Source organism: Sapajus apella, unplaced genomic scaffold (assembly GCF_009761245.1).
Source record: "Sapajus apella isolate SASKATOON/1434 unplaced genomic scaffold, GSC_monkey_1.0 scaffold49, whole genome shotgun sequence".
NCBI lineage: Eukaryota > Metazoa > Chordata > Mammalia > Primates > Cebidae > Sapajus > Sapajus apella.
In genome coordinates, this window is record NW_022436989.1 from 7,744,477 (window position 1) to 7,761,606 (window position 17,130).

The window sequence follows — 17,130 nt, forward strand, 5'->3', positions numbered from 1 at the left end:
TGATTCCCTTTCCTGTTGAATTTGTGTCAGAGTCTCCTGATACAAATGAGATGACACTTTGCATGGTCATCAGGCAGTTTTAATACAGGCTTGGGAAATTTCTTAATCCACAACTGGGAATTGATTTCTACTAGGAGACTCATTTGAATGATTTGAATATCTGTGTGTAGACGTTAAATGCTAATGTTATTATTCATGTGTAATAATACAGATGCAACTATTAATTTTTCTAGCCTATGTCCAGTTCTGTTTTTTTTTTTTTTTTTTTTTTTTGAGATGGAGTCTCACTCTGTCACCCAGGATGGAATGCAGTGGCGCAATCTCAGCTCACTGCAACCTCCGACTCCCGGGTTCAAGCGACTCTCCTTACTCTGCCTCCCAAGTAGCTGGGATTACAGGCACTTGCCATCACGCCCAGCTAATTTTTGTATTTTTAGTAAAGACAGAGTTTCACCATGTTGTCCAGGATGGTCTCAATCTCCTGACCTCGTGATCCACCCGCCTTGGCCTCCGAAAGTGCTGGGATTACAGGTGTGAGCCAGCTTGCCCAGTTGTCCAGTTCTATCTTTAATACTCATTTTTAAAGAAACTTGTGAACCACACCCATCTTCTCTCTCCTTTGTATTACTAATTTTTGTAATCATATGCATGTCCACTGGTTAACTTTGATGGCTCTGGAGGCAGATGGCTGGCTTCAAAGCCTGGGCCATTGTTCAGTGGTTGTGTGACCTCAGGTAAATGACAATTTCTGTGGGGCTTAGCCTTGGTTTTCTTCACTTTAAAATAGGGGTAATAATACCACCTCCAACTGAAGGCTATTTTTAGGATGAAATGAGACATACACGTGAATGAGCTGTACACTTAGGACAGCACTTGGCACATAGTAAAACACAGTCAGTGTCAAGTATTGACTATTATTGGTACTTCTGCAAACTGGCTTGAGATATCTCTTCACAGCACTCGCTTTGTAATTCTGTAACTGTTCAACATGCCTGTGTTTTCTAACTGCATTTACTGCACACGTTACTGACCATTTTGTCCATGTCCTTGCCTTCGGGCATTATTTGGGGTGCAGTCCTAGCTGTCTACACTTGTACCATTTCATCCCTTTTCACCTCCAGCTGCCCCTGGGCAGCCATCAGTCAGCCACGCCCCACCTGTCACTGCTAATAAATCCATACAGCATTAAAACCACGTGGTGGTTCATGCCTATAATCCCAGGGGTTTGGGAGGTCGAGGCAGAGGAGCGCTTGAGGCCTGGAGTTCCAGACCAGCCTGGGCAACATGGGGAGATCCGTCTCCACAAAAAATAAAAAGAAATTAGCGTGATGGTGCATGCCTGTAGTTCTAGCCACACAGGAGGCTGAGGCAGGAGGATCCCGGAGTTTGAGGCTGCAGCTAGCCACGTGCCACTGCACTCCAACCTGGGCAACAGAGCCAGACCGTGTCAAAAAAAGGACCGCTCCTTTCCTCTACCGCCCTTCACAGCCAACCCCTCTCGTTTCTCGTTGCAGGATGTTCTGGAAGCTTTCCCTGTCCTTGTTCCTGGTGGCCGTGCTGGTGAAGGTGGCGGAAGCCCGGAAGAACCGGCCCGCGGGCGCCATCCCCTCGCCTTACAAGGACGGCAGCAGCAACAACTCGGAGAGATGGCAGCACCAGATCAAGGAGGTGCTGGCCTCCAGCCAGGAAGCCCTGGTGGTCACCGAGCGCAAGTACCTCAAGAGTGACTGGTGCAAGACGCAGCCGCTGCGGCAGACGGTGAGCGAGGAGGGCTGCCGGAGCCGCACCATCCTCAACCGCTTCTGCTACGGCCAGTGCAACTCCTTCTACATCCCGCGGCACGTGAAGAAGGAGGAGGAGTCCTTCCAGTCCTGCGCCTTCTGCAAGCCCCAGCGCGTCACCTCCGTCCTCGTGGAGCTCGAGTGCCCCGGCCTGGACCCGCCCTTCCGACTCAAGAAGATCCAGAAGGTGAAGCAGTGCAGATGCATGTCCGTGAACCTGAGCGACTCGGACAAGCAGTGAGCGCCGGGCCCCACGCAGCTCAGCCCCGCGCGCCCGGCCGCTGGGAGGCGCCGCCGCCGCCGCCTCTGTCCCTGCCCTCCGAGCCCACTCTCACGCTGCCTGGTGCCCCCCTCAGCAGCAAGCACGTCTCTTAGGGCGGACGGTGTCCTTGTCACAAACGTGGATCGCAAGTGGAGCTTTCGCTGACGCGTTCCTGACCGACCCCGGGCCCCGCCTGCGCCTCCCACACCAGGTGGCGGATCAGGCCCGAAGGCAAGTGCTGGAAACCACCACCCGCCCCCCAGCAGTCCGAGGGGACCGTTCGAGGTCATGCACTGCAGATCCGGCATGGATGTTTCCACCATGTGGAAAAGCGAGGATTTCCCTGCCCGCCCCCTGCGCTCCAGCCCGCCCGGTTCCCACGCGAAGTGGAGGATGCGCCACTTTTCTGAGCTGCCCCGCAGACCTCTCCTGCTGGTCTCTGGACCTCGGGCTGGGGGCGCTCATTCTCGTGACTGGCAGGCTGCCCTCGGTTGCTGATGTGAGGCGGATATGTACAACCTCCATAAATAAGTACGGGGATGGGGGCGTCTCCTAATAAACCGATACCAGGAAGACAACTGGAGCTGGCTGGATCCCGAAGTGGGCTTCCTGGGGAACCCCGAGCACAGCAGGCTGCACTCTCCCCACCCTCCGCCACCACCGCCTCTTCTTCCTCACTATCCCCACCCCCGATTTGTGGACTAAAGATGAACTCTGGTGTGCATGCTATTATTGCTGCAATTAGAATATTATCACACACACAAAGGTCTCTATATTAACGCTGGTTTTATAAGTGACCGTATATTGTAAAGAGCTGTTTAAAAAGTATTATAGACCTATTCATGTATTATTTCACAGATTTTGACTCTGTCTTGCAGCAGCATTCTGAGTAAGGATGAGAACAGGGGATGATCTGCCCAGAAGGTGTTTTACTCAGAATAATACAAAAAAAAAAAAGCCTGGTCAGCAATTCACTGTCATGCACCTATTTTAGATTGGGCAGGGAGACGGACGGAGTCGTGTTGTTTTACTTTGAATATTATTTCACTGAAGGTACTAAAGCATCGCAGCACAGAGTAGAAATTGGTTTGGGATGGCTAGGCACAGGGAGAGGCATTCGTTGGGAAATCGATGACCAGAAACTCGAAAGCCCCTATAATGCGGAATATGCATACGTGGGGTGAAACGATATACTATTCTCACTGTCATGACACTAAGCAAAAAATCTTTCCCGTTAAAAGAAAGAGAAAAAGAAAGGGATATTTAAAAATATAAGGAGCTGAGTTGCTTTGTGGTGTAGGAGGGAGTAAGGAATAAGATATATAGATAGTAATCTAGCTGAACTGTTCTGCACAAAATAACATGCTTCCTTTTCAAAGAATAGACTTCAAAGGGGACGAACAAACATTAGGTCACTTTTTTTTTAGATGGATTATGCTCTGTCACCCAGGATGGAGTGCAATGGCACAATCTCAGCTCACTGCAACTTCCGACTCCCTGGTTCAAGTGATTCTCCTGCCTCAGCCTCCCAAGAAGCTGGAACTACAGGTGTGTGCCATCACGCTGAACTAATTTTTGTATTTTTTGGTAGAGACGGGGTTTCACCATGTTGTCCAGGATGGTCTGGATCTCCTGACCTCGTGATCCGCCCACCTCTGCCTCCCAAAGTGCTGGGATTACAGGTGGGAGCCATCGTGCCCAGCCACCTTTTATTTTTATAATGAATTGTAACTTTCTATGTTGTGGTCTCTTGATAAAAGGAAGTAGACATAACTTGTTTTCCAGCAAAATTATACTTCCTCTGGTTCCCTTTGCTCAGTTGCCCTAGGAAGGCTTCCCTGTGAGTAATGCTTATGAAATCTGACAAATGTGAATGAGCTGCCATTGGTGGGAATCAGTACACTTTGAAAACCTTTCACTGATGCTTCCCCAGGAAGTGCTCCTGTGGAGGGGCCATTCCCTAGTATGTGAGAGAGACCCTTTGCAAGCTGCTGCCGGGACTTAGCTTCCTGATGCTGGGTGGTGGTGGTGGATCTAGAGGCATTCACTTGGAAAGCAAGGATTGGGGTAGGGTGGGTTGGTGAATCTATTTCAGGCCACTGCACTACAAGGTTCATTTCTGTCATTTCTGCAACACCGTGAGACCTGAGCAAGAATGTGCTGGTGCAGAGTTGATCTTGGTTTTGTAAATGAGCATATACAGCCTGAACTCAGGAGGCAGAAATCAAAAGAAATCCTTGAGGGCTGGAACTTGAGGATGGGAAGAAGACGTAAAGAAGGGTGTTCAAGGTCAGGATTGATTTTTGCATTTAGCGGAAAACCTTAAGTCAGACTCAGTGGCAGAACACGCAGCAGAAAAGCTGTGAAGGAAGGAAAATTATGTGATTGTAATGGAGGCTAATGGGGCGAATTGGGAGGTGAGTGGAGGAGAGTCTCTGAGCAGCTGCAGAGTCAACCCCTGCCATTTATTAACATGGAACCCATACAGATAGGGGAGGGATTAAGCTAAGAACTTACAGAATGCAAACACGAGCACACTCTCTTTGAACCCAGTTGTGGGTGTAACAATGAAAGCAATATGATATGCTGCGGTGTAGTGTGAAGCTCCTTCTGGGGGTTCTCATATGTACAAAGTTTACCTTATAATGGCTCAAATTGTATTTAATTTTTTTGTTTTGTTTATAAATGAAGAAAAGCTATAAGTATAATGTAATTATTTTATAGGTATACTATTAAATTATAGAACAAATAAAGATAATCTAGGATTCTATGTGATCCCGGTGTGATGTACCATAAAAGAGGGATTTTTCACTTGTTTCAGTGAGCCGTGACGCAGCACTGTGCATGCAGCGTGTTTCTGTTCAACCATGTTGAGTTCAACCCCTAGCTTGTGTCATATAATCTCCTTTGGGATCTGGAATCTTCTAAGAGAATTAGAATCAGGCATCCAAGGAGAAGAAGGGATGGATGTGGTATTCAGTCCTGGTCTTTGGGAGCTTCCAAGCCTCTTCCAGATCCCTGCCAGCTGAAGGCAGAGTATTCTCACCATGCTGGCTGGATGAGAAACACTAAGCAAGGAAGCCTTGAGAAACAGCTGCAAATGGAAGTCCACTGTTAGTCCCCTCTTCAACAGCAGGGACACACTGTCCTGAGTTTTGTTTATTTTCACATTTACTTCTTATGAGTGCCAACATTTCTTAATTTAAATATTTCTTAGTTTACAGTGTCTCCATTTTTCTATTAATCGACTTAATCTGCCATTCAAGAAAACTCAATTATCAATAAAAAATAAAATCCATAATCAAATTGCACATGGTTGATTCACTGTGTAGACTTCAAAGGAATTAAACTCCACTTCTAGTAAATAATTCATCTTAGTGTATTAAATGGGACAGACTAGTTCACTGTGTGCCAACATATTTCAACCCACTTGTTTTTGAAGTTGGCCAACTGATTTTTAAGTTATAAAGTGAATGAAAATGACTTTTGCTATTGTGTGAACAATTTAGAATGTATATATTACCAGAAAGCTTATTTAATGATTGATCACCACTGATTATTAATGTCTGCATGAGCAATAATAATAATAATAATAATGCAATTAAAACTTTTTAAGTGGAAGCAAGTTTATTAAGAAAGTAAAGGAATAAAGAGTGCCTACTTCATAGGCAGAGCAGCCTGAAATGTCTTATTCATCATGTTATCTTCTGAATTCTCCTTAATCCCCAACGTTGCACCCCCTTCACCTGATTCCACTGCCACAGCTTCTCACACACAGCAGATGCCCATTCAATTCACCAAAAACAAAACATGAGAAACAGGGCAGTTTTTATTGTTGTTTTTATCCCTTGATGTTACCGACTTCTCTAGTATTTAGTCTAGAATATAAGGCAAAACAAACAAAACAGAGAAATCACTGCCATATTATTCCTTGAATCCTGAGTTTTCTACCTTGTTTCTCTTCTTTTCTCCACCTTTTAGAGCCTCATGTTATATGTGGGTGTGCATGTGTATATAAACAATATATATATAGTGTATAGTGTATATATTGTGTGAAAAAAGTAGAGAACGGTGTATATATAGTGTATAGTGTATATACTGTGTGTATATACGCACACACCACACACATAATATCTGGAGATGTTAGTGGAGGGAATAGGAAAAAAATATGTCTGCTGCATCTTACCCAGAATCAGAAGTTTCCTTAATTTTCCTTTGTCTTCCTTTCCTTTCCTTTTCTTTTCTTTCTCTCCCTCTTTCTCTTTCCCTTCCTTCCTTTCTTTTCCCTTTCTTTTTCTTTCTTTCTTTCTTTCTTTCTTTCTTTCTTTCTTTCTTTCTTTTCTTTTCTTTTCTTTCTTTTCTTTTCTTTTCTTTTCTTCTCTTTTCTTTTTTCTTCTTTTTGACAGATTCTTGCTCTGTCACCCAGGCTGGAGTGCAATGGTGCATCTTGGCTCACTGCAACCTCCACCTCTCAGGTTCAAGTGATTCTCCAGCCTCAGCCTCCTGAGTAGCTGGGATTACAGGTGTGCACCACCATGCCCGGCTAGTTTTTGTATTTTTAGTAGAGACGGGGTCTCACCATGTTGTTCAGGCTGGTCTCAAACTCCTGACCTCATGATCCATCCACCTCACCCTCCCAAAGTGCTGGGATTACAGGCACAAGCACTGTGCCCAGCCAGTTTCCTGAATATTTATAAGGTTTGTTACCCACTTTCTAAGGTGTATGGAGTGTGTACTTACCAAGTCCTCCAACATAACTTGCTCCATACCTCTCATCAAGTCCTATTACATGAGGTCAGTCATAGGGTGAATCCATGTAGTGATTTACAGAATGTCCCTTCAGTTTACATTTTGACAAAGAGCATCATAACTTACATAGTCTGGGGGCAAGACCAGAGACATCAACTGTTCATCCCATTGGAATGCAGGCTACCTCTGGTCCTCTCATCGATTGGGATGACAGAAAACACACTTGCCAGGTAAAGTTCTAGAAGTGGTTTTAATCTGCTTTCACAAAGAAATCACACTCCGTGCAGCAGGTGTAACGGGGGCTACTGCTGGAACATCCTGCCATGCTCCATTCGATTTTTGCAGGAGCCAGCATGGTGAAGTAAATGGAAACATAGCCAGGGCTACTACAGTATTGAAATCTTTGAGGGGTTCATTAATTTCCCCGATTCCTTCTGGAATTCAGCATCATTTTTGATGTACTCTTTTTTCTAGGGTGGAAGCAGCTTCAGGGGCTTCCATTTGCCATTTCCCACTACAATAGCTCTTAAGAACTCAAGGATCAATGTGAAGGTTCTTCAAACTACCAAGAGTGTCCCTTCTAATTATGTATTTGGAAATGAGGGAAAGGAGCACCAGGTTAGTCTGTGGACCAGTGGGCCCACTGAGAGCCAGGCCTCGGAGGCTCTAGTAGACCCTGTATGAGCTCACATTAGTAGGGAGCCATGGTGGTTCAATGGGTCTCCAGGTATTGGCGTCAGTTCAGACCCAGAGTTCAATAATTCTCAAAAATGGAGTATTCTTCTTCTCTCTCAAACCACATTTACCTGAGTAAAGTGGTCCTGAGCTCCTTGGTTAAGAAGTAGGGAAATAAATGAATAGATTTTCCCTGGTATTGCCGGCTCATAGGAATCAGCCACTGCTTCAGCCTGATCTAGAATGATCTAGAATGGGTCTGACCTGGAAACTGAACAAGGGATTGTGATTTTCATTGAGATGCTGCCCTGTGCCTCTAATTTTCCTTCACTGATTTATTTTGACTGTGTAAATTAAGCAATGCTCTTGTTGCCCTCCCCCCAGGACCTTCTATCTATCTTGCCTTCAGGAACGTCATGTTCTGGTAACCATCTTCAAGTTGGGAGTCCACGGATGCTGCCACAGTCCTACCCCTCTTCGCAATAACCGTGGCCACTTCTGAAAGCTAAGCATTACAACCTGGCCCATATTCTTTTGAGATCTCGGTATTCTCGTGTCCTTCAGGGAACCTAGTTTTATACCAGCATCTCTCCCGACAGTTATCCCTGGCCTACAGGTGCCCGCACTCCTGAGCACTGGAGCCGCTACGTCTCTCCCAAACACAGGCATCACAGCTTTGGTAACTAGAGACCTTCCTGGAACACAGTTGGCGAGTGGTTTGGTTTTCTAGCTTTAGCATGCCCACTTCTCCGAGCCTTAGGATGCTTTTACCCATCACGCATCATGGAAGTGTCTACGTTTCTATTTCATGGAGTGTGGCTCTGAGTGTGTGAGACACTTCAAGAATCATCCTAGTAGCTTATTATCATCATGGCTGGGGGATTGTCCACAGGCTCAAATCCTGAATCACTGGAGGCTGCTCCCATGGTGATAGGCATTACCCAATTTAATGTCCTGCTCTTCCTCCTTGATAGAGCAGCCTTGGGATACATCCCCATGCTTCTGCTCCTGGATCCTGCTGCGACTTCACGGTATACTCCGTTTCCTCCCTTAGCCAACCCAGCAGATCCCCAGCAGAGATGAGTCTGGCCCAGATGGGCCAGCTCAACAGGCCTGGCAGGTTCAGGGGAGTTTCAGGGTCCCCGTTGCATCTACCCAAGCACTCCTCTCCCGCTCTTAGGGGTTCTATTTCCCTAGGGTTCTAATCTTGGGACAGGAGACTTGCTGAAGCTGAGAATCCAAAATTCTCTGAAAGAGAGCTCCTTTTTACAACTAAGTCTTCTTCTGACTGCAGAAGACTAGGGCTTAATTGAATGTAGCCTAAGAGACCCTATCTGTGGCTTTCACATTCTGTGTGAATGAGTGATTAACCACCCTGAGTCTTTTGTTAACTCTTCAGCAAATCAATGCCACTTGTAAGTAGGTATCCAATCCCAAAATCCTTATGATCTTTCTGCCCCTCACAACTTTTAAGCACTGAAGATATCAACGCGGCATCGTTCGTCTGGGGTCAAACCTGAGGTTTGTTGACTCACGCCAAGGTAATCAAGGGTGTGAACGCACAAAGAGTGAGTTTTAACAGTGGTACTTTAGTAGGCAAATGAGAAAAGCGCCCTCGTGCAGAGGGAGGGGCTTCTGAGCGGATCTCCCCATTCACAGAGAGATGCAGTTGGCTTTAGAGATGAGTTCGAGGAGGCAGTGTCTGATTTACATAGGGTACAAAGCATTGGTTGGACTAGGTGTGCCATTTATATAGTGTAAGAAAAAGCTAGCACCATCCTAATTTTTCATTATGCAAACTGGTTATCTACCTGACTGTCACCACGTTGCCTGGTCCCTGACTGCACACAGGTGACAAAGAAAAGGGAAGATGGAGCCTCCATGTGGAACATGCTTGGCCCCCAGGTTTGTTTTCCTATTGGCACAGCTGCCGGCATTCACCTGTGCAAGCTTCTGCCTTGCTTTTCTACATCTACGGCTTGATTTTTCAGGCTGCTCTTTGTTAGGAAAACAAAATGATTTGGGGGCTGCTTTTTATTAAAAGAGAAACTGATTAAGGACTCTCTTACCCTCACTATCTGTCTAAATAATTTTATTTTAGTTCCTGTATCAATATTGCACCAGCCAATGAGTCCCCCCACCAGCATCCCATCCTAATTTATGTCTGGGAAGAGGTTTGATGATGTACTGCTGCAGCATGCTGGGACCTATACTCAGCAGCTGGTCAATGACTGAGCTTTCTTCAAATCCCGTGTTAGGGTATCCTTCTCTAGGAACTGGAACTGTTTACCTTAGATTGGTTTTCCAAACTCTGAGACAGAGTTCAGAGCAGGAGGTTTATTGGGGAATGCTTGCAGAACAGAGACCCTTAAGCACATGAGGACTGTGCAGAGGGAAAAGCCATCAGGTCACAATTGAGGACTTGTCTGATCCTATAGGGAACTCTGGAGGTGGTTTGGGAGGCGGCATTTTAGACTTGTGCCAAATTGAAGAAAGAGAGACAGGCTTTTGCAGCCCACATCCCTCAGACACTGAAACAAGCCATCCCTAAGACAGGGCATGCATTGCCACTAAGGGCCAATCTCAGTGAGGACCTACAGCTGTTAGTTTCAGTGAGGGCCAGCAGCCAGGTGAAGAGGATATCTGGGCAGAGCACCATAATAGTCATCCTTCTCTGTGGGTTAGCGGTAGGCTTGGGGGCTGGAGCATGGGGGGAAGGAGGAGACAGAGAAGAAAGAACATGGAGGCCTTGAAACAGGCAGAGTAAGTTCCACCTGACATCAAAGGAAATAGAAAATCGCTGATAGAGTTGATCAAGTCACACCATGCAAGGTGATTGGAGGGAACAGAATCTGGTCCAGACGGACCAGCTCAGGGCTCTTGCAACAACATAAACTGAAGGTTAGGGCCAGACCAGGGAATAGAATTGGATCTCAAAGAAGAGACAAGTATGCGAAGCGGTCGCAGAATGTGGTGACGAAAGAGAAGGATGTTAGTGCAAGCGATGGGGAGCCCGGTATCAATGAGGATCTGGTCGTAGAAGATACTGCCGCAGGTTTTTGTAGAGGTTGGGTCTGTGGTGATAGCGAAACATTTGTAAGGGAAACTTTTTCCCTGTTTGGAGAAATAGGACTGAAATTTATGTGAGAAGCTAGATCTGGAGAAACTGATATTGAAGCAAAAAGACTGTAACTAAATCCATGAACATATATGAGACTTTTGTTTTGTTTGTGAGACAGGGTCTCACTCTGTCACCCAGGCTGGAGTGCAGAGGTGGGATCACAGCTCGGGTCCCAGCCAGTCAAATCTCCTCCAACTCTCTCTCTCTCTCTTTTGACACAGAGTCTCACTCTGTGCTCTGCAGCAGTGCAGTCTCGGCTTACTGCAGCATCAGTCTCCATCTCCTGGGCTCAAGTGATTCTCCCACCTTAGCCTCCTGAGCAGTTGGGACCACAGGTGCATGCCACCATGCCTGGCTAATTTTTCTGTTTTTTGTAGAGATGGGATTTCACTATGCTGCCTAGGCTGGTCTTGAACTCTTGGGCTCAAGCGATTTGCCCATCTCAGCCTCCCAAAATGCTGGGACTACAGGCATGAACCACCACACCCAGCCCATATGTGAGACTTCTGATAGGAACAGTGGAGGAACAGAGGGCCAAGTAACCTTGGGAAATGCTTCTTTAGAAGAATAGGAAGTTAACAATAATATGTTATAGTTATATATGTTTTAAATAGCTACGAGGAGGACATTGAATGTTCCCAACACAAAGAAATGATAAAAATTTGAGATAATAGCTATGCTAATTACCCTGATCCGATCACTATATATTGTATATGTAACGTATATTACATGTTACATCACTATGTGCGCCGTACATATGTACAATTATTATTTGTCAATTAGAAAAAATTTTAAAGAGTACAGAGACCAAGAAACATCAGAGAAAATGAGTAACCTTCCTTGGACAATGCCTGCCCGTTGCCTCATGTGAAAGTGGGACCCCTTTGATCCTTATTTCCCTGCCTTCCTCTGGCTGTGCACAGGCTTCTAAACTTCCCCTCCTCCCATGAGTATCTGTTAGCATAGACCATTCCAGCTCCTCCTCACCTTCCTGGTGGCAACGCTCCTTGCTCTGCTCTTGGAGCCATGCCACACCTTCCTGATGACGCACTGATGGCCTGAACCCCGTCCCCAACTCACATTCCTGAAGGCGAGGAGAGTGTGTTTAATAAACGAGGCACACGTGAAAGCGCCCAAACCACCGCCTTTACCTGTCATATTCTGCTGCCAAGGACATTCTTTATCCAGCAAGACCATAGCTACTTAACGTGATGCAATTGCTAATTTGTGGGAAGGAGATACTGGATACCAAATTATGAATTGGGTGTCTAATCAAGGCTGGAAATTTTAAATTTGATGTTTGAAACGCTAGCAAAAAATGGTTTGAGAGTTATCCAAACATTTACATCTGGAGTTTCTTGTTTTTTGTTTTTCTTTTCACCATGGTGTATATATATTTTAATTTTTGTTTTATTTGAGGAGACGAAGAATATACAATTTGTGTTACCATCGGAACCACACGTCTGCTTTTCCCTGTGCTGGAAGGAACTATGTGGATGGGGTCTATTTCTAGATTTATCCCGAAATTCTGTAAGCTAAATCATCTTTTTTTTTTTTTCACTCTTTTTGCTTGAAAAATATGAACTCCCTAATTTAAGGGTATGCTGACACATTACAGACAGCATTTACAAGGTAAAATATATGGATAGGAAATAAGGAGTATCGCAGGGCCCACTGTAGATTAATTGAGCTTCCTTATCATAGTACTTGTCGGGACATGTTTAAGCATATTGCCAGTTTTTGATTTCAAAAAACCCGAAGCCGACAGATAATTCTCATTGTTGATTAACATGCAAAGTGTAAATTGGTCCTAGGATCCATTGCCTAGATTAGAAAGTGATGTTCATCTCTGGAAAACTTTAGAGCATGACAGGAGTAGAGCTGTAAATCAGAAACATTTGCATAGTCCAGGAGGGCAGTGTGAAGCAGCTCCAAAATTGAGGTGAAAGGGAGTTCTGCATAAGTAGCACCAAAACGGGCCTATTGTGAAATCAAAAGCCCAGTGCTGCTGTAACAATCAGACCACCATAGGAGAAAATGTGGCCAGTGGCCTACAGACGACCCTGACGTTTTTTTCATTCTTGCAACAGAGAACTAGGATTGGCTTGCCACCCTTACAAACAGCTCTCTGTAGTGGTCTAGAGTGAGAATTGTTGATCATTTGCTGGTCTTCCTTGGAGAGGACGTCTGATAAAGTTGCTATAGTGATGTGGGAACATCTAAACCACCCAAAGTGTATTATCTCCTTGATTCAACAGAATTGACCAGCTGAGTGTCATTTGATATTTGAAATGAGATAAATTCCACAAAATTAATTATAAAATATTTCTATATTGACTGATTTTTCATGTTATACCAAATCCGAAAGATTTAAAGGAAATGACAAAGTTCTCTCTCCTCTATCCCAAATTCTACCTGCTTTTCTTCTCCAGAAGCAACTGATAATCAGTTTCTTGTCAATGACTCCAGAGATATTCTACGTAAGTTAATTTCTAGAAATTTAGTAATCATGCTGCCATCATTTTTTCATAAATGAGAATGAACTACAAACACTGTTTCCTTCCTGATTTTTTCCCTCAGTGACAAAGATACAAACGTTTTATGGATTTTTTTCCCCTTAACAAAATGTTGTATATCTACATCAGTACATACGGGGCCTGCTTTTTCTTTTCTTTTCTTTCTTTTCTTTTTTTTTTTTTTTTTTTTTTTGAGATGGAGTTTCACTCTTGTCACCCAGGCTGGAGTGCAATGGTGCGATCTCAGCTCACTGCAACCTCTGCCTCCTGGGTTCAAGAGATTCTCCAGCCTCAGCCTCCCGAGTAGCTAGGACTACAGGCGCCCACCGCCATGCCTAGTTAATTTTTTTTTTTTTTTTCAGTAGATACGGGTTTCACCATGTTAGCCAGATAGGTCTCGAACTCCTGACCTCAGGTCATCCACCCACCTCAGCCTCCCAAAGTGCTGGGATTACAGGCGTGAGTAGCCACACTGGCTGTTTTTTCTCTCTTAAAGCCTAAATATTACTTCATGATTTGGACGTTGCCAGTGTTTTGCTATTACAAACACTATTGTCACTTTCTAACGTGTAAAATGTAGTTAGGCCAGTTTCTCTTTCTGCTAGTCTTTTCTCCTCCAAACCTTGACCGTTCTTGTTTATTTTTATGTTCAAACTTTGAAGTAAACTTCTTTAGTGCTCACCCTCCCTCTTCCCCTGAGGCAACATTCCCCTGGCGTTTTCATTTGGATCACATAAAATGTATTGGCCTGCACTGAATTTATATGAAATTTGTAATTTGTTTAGGGAGTACCGGCATTGTCAGTGCCTTTCTGTTTTTGTGAGTCTCTCAGCTATTTTCATATAGATCTTACCCATTTCTTATTACACTTATTCCATGTACCCTGAAATTTTTGCTTGCTATTTTACGTGGGGATGTTTCCCAAATGTGTCTTCTGACTGGGTATTGTTTGTTTACGTGAAGGTTCTTGATGTCCGTATATTAATTTTTAGTCTAGTCAATTATGTCATTCTATTATTATCTCTAATAGTTTATTTTCTGTTTTTTGAGTATAGAATCTAATAAACAGCAAATAAAAGTAAACTTTACCTCATCCTTTTCTATTATATACCTTTCCTTTCATTGCCAGGACAGTGATAAATAGGAGGTGAAAGTAGACAACCTGGTCTTGTCCCTAATTTTTTTTTTTTTTTTTTTTTTGAGACGGAGTCTTGCTATGTTTGCCCAGGCTGGAATGCAACAGCACAAACTCAGCTCACTGCAACCTCCACCTCCCGGGTTCAAGAAATTCTCCTGCCTCAGCCTCCCAAGTAGCTGGGATTACAGGCGTGTGCCACCATGCCTGGCTAATTTATTGTATTTTTAGTAGAAACGGGGTTTTACTGTATTGCCCAGCCTGGTCTCGAACTCCTGACCTCATGATACGCCCAACTCGGCCTCCCAAAGTGCTGGGATTACAGGCATAAGCCACTGTGCCCAGCCTCTTGTCCCTGATTTTTAATAGAAACAGTTCTAAAGCTTCCCCTGTATGCCCCAGGCTGATTTTACCTTGAGGTATTTGATCATTTAAGGACGTATTTATGTTATTCAGAGTTTTTTCTTCAGAAATTACTTAAATAATTTTTTTAGAATTTTGAGGAAATCAGGCTTTTTTTCTCTATACATGCATATTCTTAAATACACATATGTTATAATATGCAAGGCAATATACATATTTTATTCCAGCCTTCCAGGAATAACCTCCACTCCTCCATGGTCCTTCTTATGTTTGCCAACTCTGTTTAGTACTTTGCGTGGCTATCCCTCACTAAGTTGGCTTATAGGATTCTCACTTGAATAACCTTTGTGGGTTTGGTGGCAGTGTTAATGTTATTTGCCAGCTATTTGCAAATATTGAATAGTTTGTGTTGGGGAGAGAGTAGGGTCGTGTTTCAAGCTAGAAAATATTTCATTATGGAGTAGGATGGAGAGCATGTCTTGTTCCAGTATTTACTATTCTAATCCGGGCTCTCTTCCTTCACCTTTGTCTTATTGATAGACATCTTCCTGCAAATATGATTTGTCAGTCTGATTTCTCATGTGGGCATCCTTCCTACTGTAAAAAATAGTAAGCTACATTCAGGGGCGTGTCTCACACCAACTGGTGTACCAAGGTCCATTACTGCAAACATAGGAGATTGAGAAAACACCTCCTAAGGGGATGGTTTCACCTTGGAGAAATAGACTTTGCTTGCTTTTTCTGAGATGTGTCTTCATGGGCCTCCTCTCTGCCTTTTCCATACCTACACATTTGGGAGATCTGCACATCTTGTGGCTTGGGTTTTCGACGCCTCTCATTTTAATTGAAGATAAATCAAAGATGAGGCATTTTTGTTCCTTGTTGCTTTGGAATGATTTTTGAGACAGAAGGGAGTAAATGTCCCCTTTCTCACACCACTTTAAAACCTTAAACCCCTTCCTATTGCTTTTGATTCTTTAACTAAGATGTGTTTCATGGGAAACAAATACAACCTCCAGAAGTCTGAGGTTCGCCGATTAGCTGGGAAGCGGCAATGCTAATGGCAGCCCGTGCCGTTCAGGGAATGATGGCACAGGATTTTCAGAGCTCCTAACATTTTCTTCCCCTCCACTTACCCTTGAGTTCTTTCACCCACCATCCACAGTCACTTCTCTTTTTACCATACTTTTTTTTTGCTTTGTTTTTTCTTACCTTTCTGGCTTTTAGTTGGATTGGATAGATCTTTACTTGAGAAAGTTTTCCCTTACTTCTTTAATTCTTTTTATTCTGTTAATGAATAGCCCTAAAATTTTAATTTATATTTACTTTCATATTTTTGTAACAAAGTCCAAACATATATTCACCATCACCATCTTCTCCCTGTTTTGTTTTTGGACAAAGTGTCACCCTGTCACCTAGGCTGGAGTACAGCGGTATCATCACAGCTCACGGCAGCCTCCACCTCCTGGGCTCAAGTCATCCTCCCACCTCAGCCTCCTGAGTAGCTAGGACCACAGGCAAGTCCCACCACACCTGACTATTATTATTATTATTATTTTGTAGAAATGGGCTTTCCCTAAGCTGTCCAGGCTTGTCTCCTGGGTTTAAGGGATCCTCTTGCGTTGGCCTCCCAAAGTGCTAGGATTACAGCTGTGAGCCACCACACTTGGCCTTTGTTTGTGTTTTTAAAGAGATAGGGTCTTTCTATGTCTCTTCCTAACACTCAAAGCTCACCTGTGCTTATAAGTAGGGTGACGAGAGTTGACTGGGTGTGGCATCAATTTATGGAGATTTTCTGGGCATAATAGGCTCACTTTTCCTCTCAATGGTGTTCTGGTTTGAAGAGTAAGTTATTTGTCACCCTACTTAAATATTATATTGCCTGACATTATTTTACATCATTGCTTGTCTCCCTCATTAGAACATAAGGTCCATGAGGATAAGACATTTTCTATTTGTCCATGACTCCCAAAGCCTGCACCAGTTACTGGAACACATTTTCCACTCTATAAATATTTGCTGAATGGAACGAATGAAGAGAATAACACATGCCCCTTAGCAATTTTGAATTATTCCCTGAATTTCTCACACCCGTGTTATTATCTAAAATTTTAGTGCCCGCTGTAAACGTGAAAAATGAGCTGTAGTTGTTATTGTTTACATTCTAGGGTTGATTTTCACATTTCTATGGTTTCTGTGATTTCGTAAATCCAGGCGCTCACTTTGTTTGCATTCTTCCTTGCTGAAATGTGCCCCACAGCAGATGCTTCAGTGAAGCTTTAGGGTAGTAACCTCTGGTACTTTTCATATGTCTGAAAATCTCTCTCTCCCCTTTCATGTGAATGATATTTCAAGTGGGTATAATGGTCTCAATTCACTGCTTTCCTTCCACAATTTAAAGACGTTAGTGTTTTCTAACATACATTGTTGCTGAAGACAAATCTGCTTTTTGGATAACTGTCTGTCATTTCATTGTAAGTGATGTGTCCTTTCTTTCTTTTCTTTTCTCTTTCTTTCTTTCTTTCTTT

The 17,130-nt window shown here is 43.9% G+C and overlaps 1 protein-coding gene across 2 annotated transcripts in view; it reads left to right on the top strand.

Annotated features, from left to right (window-relative positions):
• The window catches only part of GREM2 (gremlin 2, DAN family BMP antagonist), a 125,509-nt gene extending 122,527 nt beyond the window's left edge, over positions 1–2,982 (top strand). For both annotated transcript variants that reach the window (XM_032242251.1, XM_032242252.1), the window contains one exon: positions 1,515–2,982. In XM_032242251.1, the coding sequence (XP_032098142.1) occupies positions 1,515–2,022 (508 nt within the window). In that variant the 3' untranslated portion in view covers positions 2,023–2,982. The remainder of the gene's footprint in view (positions 1–1,514) is intronic.
• The last annotated feature ends 14,148 nt before the right edge of the window (positions 2,983–17,130 follow it).